The 11207-nt window shown below is 38.1% G+C and overlaps 1 protein-coding gene across 1 annotated transcript; it reads left to right on the forward strand.

Annotated features, from left to right (window-relative positions):
- Nucleotides 1–581: 581 nt before the first annotated feature.
- LOC110200839 (zinc finger protein 215-like) lies at nucleotides 582–10342 on the forward strand. Its single transcript, XM_078152847.1, has 5 exons — nucleotides 582–2684; nucleotides 3899–3978; nucleotides 5684–5810; nucleotides 6397–6492; nucleotides 8388–10342. The coding sequence occupies exons 1-5, from the start codon at nucleotides 2282–2284 to the stop codon at nucleotides 9641–9643; spliced, it is 1962 nt and encodes a 653-aa protein (XP_078008973.1). The 5' UTR covers nucleotides 582–2281; the 3' UTR covers nucleotides 9644–10342.
- Nucleotides 10343–11207: the final 865 nt, after the last annotated feature.

Here is an 11207-nt window from a genome sequence, read left to right on the forward strand (position 1 = left end):
ATTTCCCTCTATCCTATTTTTCTTTATTGTTTATCCTTCTCTCCCTCTTTTTATTCTATCCTTCTGACCTCTGGCTCCCTAATCTGCACTCCTTCTAAAAATCCCTTCCTCATCCTCTCCACTTACCCTTTTATTCCTTAATCTACACAAAGAATTTCTGAAAATCAAGGGCTTCTACAACACATGCTGGAACTCAGATTCTCTGAATCCCAACTCCGCCCGGAACTCTTTCCACTCCCCCAACCTTCAGAAACAGTACCCAGAGGATTCTGGGGATCGTAGTTCCGACAGGATGCGCTCAGGCAGTTAGCAACCCTTGGTGCTCACGTTTTAACAATACGGATTTGAAGGTGGGGTCGGTCTTACCGTTATGTTAGACCGACCAAACCCACAGCTCCCGGTGACCCAGGCGTCCGCCCCGGCTCCTCGACTCCGCGCACGTTGTGTTTGTGAGTTTCCTGTTTGCCCAGGCGGCTGGAGGAGTTACGGGAAGTTCGTCTTGAGCCCAGGGAGCCGCAGCCACTCACAGTCGAGGCAGCTTGTGCTTTGCGCACTTTTGTCCTCACCTGCTCGCCGTACGTTGGTCGCCTCCGTCTCTACCTGAGATCGCATGGTCCACGCAGGGCCCCAGACTGACCTGAGGAGAGGGAGACCCGGACCGTGAACTAGAGAGAGAAGAGAGAGCAGGGGTCGGGGAAGTGGCGGAGGGAAAGGTGGGAAAGACGGGAGAGGGCCCTGCCCAGATGAGGGACCGGCATCTGTGATGGATTGGAAGGAAGCAGATTTCCGGCCTCAGGAGCTTGTGTGACAAGTGGGCCTTTTCTCCTCTCATCTATTGGGAATTTGAGGCCTAGAATTTATTTCGAAATGATACTGTATTTTGTGGGGACGCAGAGTAAGCAGCTTGGTGGTGCTGTGATAGAACCGTAGGCTTGGCAGGAAGACCCGAGTTCAACTCCTGACTCGGACACTTACTAGCTGTGTAATCTTGGGCACAACATTTAACTTCTGATCTCAGTTTGCTCATCTGTAAAATGCATTGGTGAGAGAAGGAGAAGGGATAGGGTCTTTTCCAACTTTAAATCTGTGACCGTTTGGGTCAGGGACTGGGCCTGTGATCCTATCAATATAGGATCCTACATTGGATCCGGTGTAGGATCACACGCCTTGTAACCCTGTCAGTAAGTTCCCTCAGCCAGTGCAAGGTGGCATCTTCTCTAGTTTATGATGTTGAGGAGTTGCCTACAGTCCCGCGGTGGGGAGCCTGCAGCCCCGAGGCCGTATGTGGCCCTCTAGGTCCTCAAGGGCTGTCCTTTGACTGAATCCAAATTTCACAGAACAAATCCCTTAATAAAAGGATTTGTTCAGCTAAACTTGGATTCAGTCATAAGGCCGCACCTAGACTCTAGGCCCTAGAGCACTGAGATGTGAAGTGACTTCCAGGCCCTAGAAGGCCAATTTGGGGGTGGAAATAGAGCACCTTTTCTTGCCAAGGAACTTTATGCTTTACATCATTCCTAAATAACACACATCTTTCTGGCATACAAACTATGGTATAGCATGTCTTTTTCCAATGACATTCATACATTTTTGGTACCTTCTGTGTATGGGGAGTTATAGCACGTGCATAGAAAAGTAAGATTGTCTCCTCCCTTGTAGAGTTTACCAGTCAAACTAAAATGGATATATTTTTCAGCTCTGGGTAGCGTGGGTATGGTGGGAGGTATAATTAGTGTGTATAGTATTTGTCATGTATATTTCTACATAGACACAATATGGTTTAGTGTTAAAAGCACTGTACCAGGAGTGCAGAGATCTATGTTTAAGTCCTAGCTCTGATAATTTACTTGTTTGGCTTTGGTTAAGTCAGTTAACCTTACTGAATCCCAGTTTCTTCATTTGTATGATGCAGGTAAATAAGATTTGTACTACCTAGTTAATAGGGTAGTTGTACAGATACTGTTCTGTCATTAAAACACTCTATAGCTATGATCTGTTATATGAACTTGAGCCAATGCTGAGACCTTAACACCATGTTTAATTTAATATTTCATTGCTTTCTGCTACTCACTTTTTGGGTCATTTGTATGTCTACATCTCTATAGAGCCTTGAGGTCTGAAGAAGATATGACTGGAGTTCCTTGATACCTCCAGCTAACCATTATATATATACCTTCAGCTTTACCCAGAAATGTATGCGGATATTCAGGCTGAGCCTGGAGAGAACTGACTCTGCTGGGAATGCAGATTTGAAGTCCATTGTGATAGTCCCCGTAGAAAGATGCTGGCCCTGAATAAGATGACCATCTCCTTGAACACCCAAAACTTGGATGTACAAGAACAAAACAGAGTCCTGAAAGTAGATACTTCTGTTGATCAGGTAATCGCCCTAGGAAGAGAGAAAAAATTTAATTCAGAGGCTTCTCGCCAGAACTTCAGATATTTTCCGTACCCAGAGAAAGCTGGACCCCGTGAGGCTGTGAACCAGCTCTGGGAACTCTGCCTTCAGTGGCTGAGGCCAGAGATTCACACAAAGGAGCAGATCCTGGAGCTGCTGGTGCTGGAGCAATTCCTGACCATCTTACCCAGTGAGATCAGGATTTGGGTGAAGTCACAATATCCAGAGAATATTGAGGAAGTGGTCTGCTTGGTGGAAGATTTGACCCAAACCCTTGAGGAAGAAGGTGAGAGCTGCAGTAGAATAGAGGGGAAAAAAGCAGAGTCTCTTTAGAGTGTGAATGGAGAGAATAAACAACACAGATTCTCAGAGGGCTCCTTGGAGAAACACTAGTAAAGAGAAGAAATAGAAAGAGAAAAAGCAGATTTCTGAAGTGGATAAGGAAGCAGGTACTACCTAGCCTTTTGAGGACAATGAGTAAGAATCTTTTTAATCCCACCATTGGTCCTCTTTTCCTATGATACCCAGTCAACTGTGTGTCTTACAGGTTTACTAGATGCAAAGCATGTGACCACAGAATAGGAAACATCTTTATAACTCTTATTCTTTTACGTATACAGATATCAAGCACAAACTATTCATCCTTCCTATATACTTTTACAGGGGTGTTCTCCAAAGCAGTGTTGTCAAACTAAAGTTGAAATGGGGTGTAAACATATATAAGAATTCCTACTGACTTGGAAAACCACATATTAAAATTATCTATGTTCTAGTGTCATTAATTTTGTTAAATATTTCCCTTTTTTAAAATATTTCCCAATTTTAATCTGGTTTTGGCAGTGTTGCAGGGCAATATTGGCCTGAGGTCCATGTATTTTGACACCTGTGTTCCAAAGGTTTATAGCATCCCCATCCGTGAATATAATGACTGAGTATTGTGTGCAGCCTATTGTTTTGCATTAATAATTATTTTTATCTTCTAGGGTCCTTTGAGGTCAGTCATTCAGCAAACATTTACTAGTGCTTACCATGTGCCAGGTACTAGGGAATACAAAGCAGTAAAGCATATATAACTATCCCAGTTGTACAGATGGAAAAAATTAAAGTTCAGTATGATCCTCTGGCTTGCTCAGGGTCACATAGTGAGGCAGTGGTTAAGTTTATTCTTTGTTCCACATTACATGTAAGTAAACTACACTTTGTGATAGAAATATTCAATTTCGTATAAAGCCATTTTCCGCCAGGGATGTCAGCCAATCGATTCATTCTATATTCTATCACTTAGGAAAAATGATAATTCCTCATTAAATGTGTATTACATGCATCAGATGGCATTGAGACTGAATAGTTAAATCTTGACATTTTCCATGAACCAGAATTCTGTCCTTGGAAACTTGCTGTGACCACAGGAATAATATCAGATCTTCAGGTTGTGACTGCTGTTCTCTCAAAAAATGTCAGAGCCTTAGGGTTGATCTTGTTCCCATTCTTTTTTCATAGCTTCATATTCTTGTGATTCTTCTCTTCTTCAAGAAGAAAGCACAGAGAAGGAAGAAATGTTCCCAGTAACCAATTTTCTGGTGAGTTGCAGAGCCCTTTCCCTTTCCCATCAGTGTGGACATGTTTCATTCCCTTTTTCCTGGGACTTCCGTCTCAACGAAAGGCCTTTCTAGAGATTGGAACCTCTATTGTTTTCTCAGGGGAGCCTGGGCACATCCTGGTAGCTAAATATTCCACAGGGAATATTCTATTTTCTGAAAGCATTTTCAGTTTGATCCAACTTTCAATAATTACTCTAAAATTTTTTAAATTACAAACTTTAACATGAACATTTATATATAAAATAACAGAAAAAGTATTTTATATAAAACAATCTTTTACAAGTTTAAGTATAAAATTTAACACTATAGTATCTATACTTACACTGCTTGTTTGTATCCCCTTCTGAACTTCCTTTTGCTCTTTTCTTTGCATGTTTAAATGTTTCGTTGATACCCTTTTCCTCTTCTTCCTCTTTTTTTTTGCACCTCTATCACTATACAAATAACCTTTCAACTTCATATAACAGAATTGTCTTTTTTCTGTCTTGTGATCATCCTTTTCACTCATTGGATCTCTTTTCATATTTTTGAAAAGTATTTCCTTCCTCACTTTTTTTTTTAAAGATTAAATGATATTGAAGTCACATATCCAGTTTGAGCTTTTTGTGATAGATGGTGTGAGATGTTGTTCTAAACTTAACTGCTGCCAGACTGCTTTCTAGTTTTCACAGCAATTTTTTCAAATAAGGAGTCATTACCCCAATAGTTGGCATCCTTGGGTTTATCAAACACTATGTGACTACAGTATGTTCAGTTGCTTTTGGGTCTTTTGCACTTAATTTGTATCATCTTATTTATTTTTTAACTAGTACCAAAGAATTTTGAAGATTAGTGCTTTCTAATATAGTTTGAGATGTACTGGTTCTACCCCTTCCTTCCCACTTTTTTTCATTATTTCCCTTAAGTTTCTTGACCTTTTGCTCTCCCAGATGAATTTAGTTTTTATCTTGTATGGTTGTACAAAATAACTTTAATATTTTATTGGTATGGTACTAGATGTGTTAATTAATTTAGTAGGATTGTCATTTTTATGGCTCAACCATGAATAAATGAGTATGTTTCCAATTATTTAAATTTTCCTTTATTTCTGAAAAGAGGTATTTCTTTTTGTAGTGGTAGTCATAAAATTCCAGTGTGTTTCTTGGATAATAATCTTTGATTCATGCTGGAGTGGTTTCTGTGTGGCATTCAATTGGGAATTAATATTGGAAGTGTGATTGATTAACCAAATACAAGTTTTGTTTGTTCTGTAGGTTTCAGTGATTTAAGAGGAAAGTGCATACTCATTTAAAGCTTACAGCTACCTCTTAGAAGACAAGAAAACTAGTTACTAGAACTTGTATGTACTATATATCCTAGGGTATGTGAACACTAAACAACATGAAGCATTACGAGCAGATTATGAGAGGCAATTTCTCACTGGCTAATGAACTTCTGTGTCTCTCACAACATTTTAAGTTCTTAAAAAGCAGGGGTCCACATTTTTGTTTTGTCTTCCACCAAGTCTGATATAAAATGGCACATACAGTAGACATACAAGAAACAAATGATTTGGGATCACTTTGCAATGTGATATCATATCAGATTCACCTTCAATACACCCTGTTCATTTGTGCACTTTCCCCTGTAAGGGTAAAATAGGAAATTCACACTATACAAGCATCAATTTGTTTATTTATTTTAGGAATCAGTGACTTTCAAGGATGTGGCTCCTGACTTCACTTGGGAAGAGTGGGAGCAACTGGAACCTGTTCAACAAGACCTCTGCAGGGATGTGCTGTTGGAGAACTATAGGAACTTAGTTTTTCTTGGTAAATCTTCCCTCTCATGACTCCAAATTTATGCTTTTGGATTTTTTAAAAACATTATTGCTTCTTAAAGACTCTGCGATGTCAAAGTTGGTTTTTCCTAGTTTGTAGAAACTAGAGATTCTTAGGCCTTTTCGAATTAAACCACAGGATTTTTTTGCTCTACGTTCTACAGTGAGGAAACTTTGCCCCATAGAACAAAACTTGGACAACAGCTTTGTTTACTCATTGTTGTCTGTGATTCTGTCCTTTTCCCATCCTGTGCTCACCTTTGTCACACTTTTTTGTCAAAAACCTAGTCCATATTCTTCCAGGTATTTGAGAATTGTACATTCTTGTTAGGAGGAACAAATGACCTAAGTGTCTTTTTAAACCCAGATCAACTCCATGATCTGTTCTCCTGTAGTCTGTAGGAACACAGTAGGAAATACCCTTCAGAAATTCTTTTATCTACCTCTTGAGCCTTCTTAGCATATTCTCTTTTTCCTCCCTACTCACTTACTCTCAAAGAGATTGAACTGTATTCTAAAATAACTTTTTTCCCCTTTCATCATGAATGTCCATTTAACTTTTTTTCCCCCATTATCAGGGCTTTCAACTTCCAAAACAAATGTGACCTCCCAGATAGAACATATGAAAGTGCCGTGGGTGAAGGAGAGTGAAGCTCCAAGAGGCATCAGTCTATGTGAGTGAATGAAAAGCTAACAGCTGGGAATTTACTACAAGCAATATATCAGCTGGTCAGTCAGGGAGAAAACATCTTTGAAATGTTGATCCAGGAATCACTTCCCTAAACCTTCCAGGTATTTGGAGAAGGGCAGAGCCTAATTGGCTCTGTGTCTTGCATCGATTTTCAATTTTCAACAAGTAGTGTTTGCCTATAGCCTTCCATTTCCTCAGTTCCCATTCTCTTCATAACCCAATTTCAGTATTCAGTAATTTATGGAAACTGTTCTTAAAGGTCACCACTGATTTCTTATACTTAAATCCTGGAGTTTTTTCATTATTTTCATAGTCAACCTTTCTGCCTCATGTAACTATCAGAATATTTATTACGCACTTACTATATACCAAGCACTATACAGTACTAGGCACTTGGGATACAAATACAGTGAATTGTTTCATTCCCCACTCAACAGGAACTTGCATTGTCATGGAGAAAACAATAAGAGGATGGATATGTGTGTGTATGTATGTGTGTGTATAAGTCTACAAAAAAGCACATACATATGGAGTAGTTAAAATACAAGGCAGTTTGAGAGAGAGGACCCTGGCAGTTGAGGGAATCAGAAAAAGTTTCATGTACAAGTTGGTGCTCAAGCTGCATGTTGTAAGGTTTCTATGAGGCAGAGATGAGGGGAAAGCTTATTCCCAGCATGGGGGACAGCTGCTACAAAGGCATGGAGATAGGAGATGGAACATCATTTGTGAGAAACAGATTGTCCAATTTTCTATGTACAATGAGGCTAAAAAGGTAGGTTGAGTAGTATGACTAGAATCTCAGGTTGCCAGCATTGAATGAGACCTCAGCCTATATCTGAACAAGATCCCTTCTGTTAACATAGTCTACTGTCTTCTAGCCTCTGCTTGAAGATATCCTTTAAATTAGTCAACCAGTAAGGGCTAGAAATGCAGAGAATGAAGTAATCTGTACTCTCAAGGAACTTATGTTCTAATAGGAACATGCTACCTTCCTGGGCAGCCATTTCCCTCTTTGGCCCAGGAGTTTTTATTTATTCTACAGGTTGAATGGAAGGGTGAATCATGATACTATATCATTATTATTATAATTATTATTATTATTATTATTATTATGTAGTAAATTTAATCTGATAGTTGTATGCATGGTATATTAGAAATGTACAGGTATATGTGGAGGTCTTAACAATCTGATCCTATCTTGCTTTTGCTTACTCACAATATTTCATCAGTATCTCCTTAGTTTATGCTTCCCCCTTTTGAGCTTCTTCAAGATAGCAATTCTTTTTTTTTTAATTTTTTTTTCTTTTTAGGCAATTGGGGTCAAGTGACTTGCCCAGTGTCACACAGCTGGTAGGCGCCAAGTGCTTGGTCTGAGGCCGAATTTGAACTCAGTCCTCTTGACTCCAGGGCTGGTGCTCTATCCACTGCACCACCTAGCTACCCCATAGCAACTCTATTGACAGCTGTCAATAATGATAGTAATTTATATCATCCTTTTAGCTTTCCAAAACTCTTTGTGAAACAAGTAGTACAAAACTTACATTCCTTACTGTAGTGGGAAAGAACCATGAACTTGATTTTTACAAGATTTGTATTCAAATCCCAACTCCATTCCTTAAAAGCTGTGTGAGTGGCAAATGAATTTAACCCCTTTGATTCATAGTTTCCTCATCTACAAAAAGATGACAATAATACTTCTATTACCAACCTCACAGGGTTGTTGTTAGGAAAATGCTTTTTTCATACTAATAGTGCCTATAGAAAAATGAATTATTTCATCATAAGCATGTTTTCCCATTTTATTATATTCCTAAGGTAATAAATTCCTTTATCCCTGCTAAGGCTATGTTTATATTTAAAAAAAATTCTTTTTTCCAGATTGGAATACTGGACCTGAAGCTAAGGAGTTATTTCCAAAGTGGAAAACTTCTGTAGAAGAGTCATCTCAGGGGGCAACAATAAAAGGACATAGTTCCTGGAACTTTGAACTGGAAGAAGCCTTCAAATGTTATGACATGTTGGTGAGGCAACAAAGCCAACAGGAAAATCATTTGAAGCTAGGAACAATCACTCACAAGGAAAATCCAAACAAGGTTAGAGGTTCTAAAAGCAGTGAATTTGAGAGAAGCTTCAATCTGAGCTCAATGCTAATTACACAACAGAGAATTCCTTTAGTAAATAATCTCTCTAAATATGATATACATGGCAAGAGCTTCAAAGATAATTCAGAACTATCTGAATGTCCAAGAATCTATGCAGAAGACGAATCTTTGAAGTATAAAGGATTTGGGAAAGTTTTCAGCCAGGATTTACAACTTAATCTCCATCATACTCATCATTCTAGAGAGAAATCCTATAAATGTAATGAATGTGGGAAAGCCTTCACCAAGTGGGCAAACCTTACTCGACACCAGAGAATTCATTCTGGAGAAAAACCCTTTAAGTGTAATGAATGTGGGAAAGCTTTCACCCAGAGGGCCCAGCTTACTCAACATCAACTTACTCATAGTGGAGAGAAACCATTTAAGTGTTATGAATGTGGAAAAGCCTTCACCCAAAGGGCACATGTAACTCAACACCAACTTACTCATAGTGGAGAAAGACCCTATAAATGTAATGAATGTGGTAAAGCCTTCACCAATCGAGGAATACTTACTGATCATCAGAGAATTCATTCTGGAGAGAAACCCTATAAATGCAATGAATGTGGGAAGGCCTTTACCAAGAGGGGAATACTTACTCAACATCAAAGAATTCATTCTGGAGAGAAACCCTATAAATGTAAAGAATGTGGGAAAGGTTTCAACCGGAGTACTCACCTTACTCTACATCAACACACTCATAATCAAGAGAAACCATATAAGTGTAATGAGTGTGGGAAAGCCTACAGCCAGATTTCACAGCTAAATACTCATCAAAAAGTTCATTCTGCAGAGAAACCCTATAAATGTAATGAATGTGGGAAAGCCTACAGTCAGATTTCACAGTTTAAAATTCATCAAAGAATTCATTCTGGAGAAAAACCCTATAAGTGTAATGAATGTGGGAAGGGCTTTAACCGGAAGACACACCTTACACGACATCAGAGGATTCATACTGGAGAGAAGAACCTCTTCCCCATAGTAGGGACTTAATGAATGTTTGTTGAATTAAAATTGAATTGAAATGCCTTGTTGAATTCTGCATAGCCTATGAGTAACAGCATTGCCATAATTTAAAAGGCTAGCTACCCTTCAAAAAAGAAAATGTTAGTCTTGCATGCTTGGTGAAGCCATGCTGAACTTTTAATCATTTCTACTTCCCTGTTCTTCTTTATTAATTTGACAAACACATACTTTTCCAGCTACAAAGAAAAAAAATGATATGCAATACTGCAAGTCAAGTATATATTAAATTTAACATTGCCCTACTATCACAGCTCTTTATGTCTTCTGTCCTTTTCTGTCTTCTCTCTGTATTTTTTTCTAGTATTTTCTTGATGTGCTTGTCTTTTTTCTCTTCTCTCTCTTTTTTTTTTTTGGTGTCATCACTATTGTTTCACTTGTTCCAACTCACCCACCCTAAATAAAAGCCTTCCCTTATATAAAGTATAGTCAATCCATACATTGTCCATATTTAAAAATGTTTGTTTCATTTGGTATTTCTACTCATCATCTTATTGCTAGGGTGACACTTCACTCTGCACCAGTTCATCCAAATCTTTCCAGGTTTCTCTGAATCTTTACCTTTTGTCACTTATTATATCTCAGTAATATTCTATTACATTCCATATGAATTTTCCAGTTCATCTCTAATTTTCCATCTTATGTTACAATAAAGAATGCTGCTATAAATATTTTTGTATATATGAGTCATTTCCAGCTTTCTTTGATCTCTTCTTATATGCATAGTAGTGGTATTCATTTATTGACTTCTTGGGTATAAATCCAAATTCCTTTCCAAAATGGTTGGATGAATTCACAGCTCCACCAAGAGTGTAATAGAGTGCCTCTTTTCTTGCAGCTTCTCCTACAATTGTCATTTTCTTTTTTTTGGTCATCTTTGCCAATTTAATGGATCTAAAGTGGAGCCTCAAAATTGTTTTAATTTTCATTTTTCTTACTAGATTTAGATTTACTAGTTCAGGTTTAGAGATTTTTTTTTCATATTGTGTTGATAGTCTTTTGAGAAGCACCTGTTCTTGGGTTGGTCATTTTTTTTTTTAATTGGGGAATGACTCTGGTTCCTATATATTTATTACAATTCCTTTTATCCATGGGTTAGCAGATCTTTATCAGAAAAATGTCTATCAAAGATGGTTTTTCCCCCATTCAACTATTTCCCTTCTAATTCTAACTGGGTTGACTTTTGTAGAAAGTTTTCAATTGTACATATTAAAATTATACATTTTGTAATACCAATTCATTTAGAAGAACAAAAGGTCCAGAATATCAAGGGAACTAATGAAAAGAAATGCTAGGGAAGGTGGCTTAGCCTTTCCAGATCTTAAATTGTATCAGAAAGCAGCAATCATCAAAACTACTTGGTACTGGCTAAGAAATAGGGTGGTGGATCAGTGGAAGAGGTTAGGTATGCAAGACACAGTAGTCAATGACTATACTAATTTATTGTCTGATAAACCCAAAGACTCCAGCTTTGGATAAGAACTCACTATTTGACAAAAACTGCTGGGAAAACTGGAAAATAGTATGGCAGAAA

This window comes from Phascolarctos cinereus, unplaced genomic scaffold, assembly GCF_003287225.1.
Source record: "Phascolarctos cinereus isolate Bilbo 61053 unplaced genomic scaffold, phaCin_HiC Scaffold_4;HRSCAF=312, whole genome shotgun sequence".
In the NCBI taxonomy this organism is placed as follows: domain Eukaryota; kingdom Metazoa; phylum Chordata; class Mammalia; order Diprotodontia; family Phascolarctidae; genus Phascolarctos; species Phascolarctos cinereus.

Bases quoted from the DNA above. Each gene is read 5' to 3' on its own strand.
- LOC110200839 (XM_078152847.1), top strand. From the start codon at position 2,282: ATGCTGGCCCTGAATAAGATGACCATCTCCTTGAACACCCAAAACTTG. The intron at 5,811-6,396 runs GTAAATCTTCCC...CCCCATTATCAG, and splicing joins TAGGAACTTAGTTTTTCTTG to GGCTTTCAACTTCCAAAACA. The intron at 6,493-8,387 runs GTGAGTGAATGA...TCTTTTTTCCAG, and splicing joins TCCAAGAGGCATCAGTCTAT to ATTGGAATACTGGACCTGAA.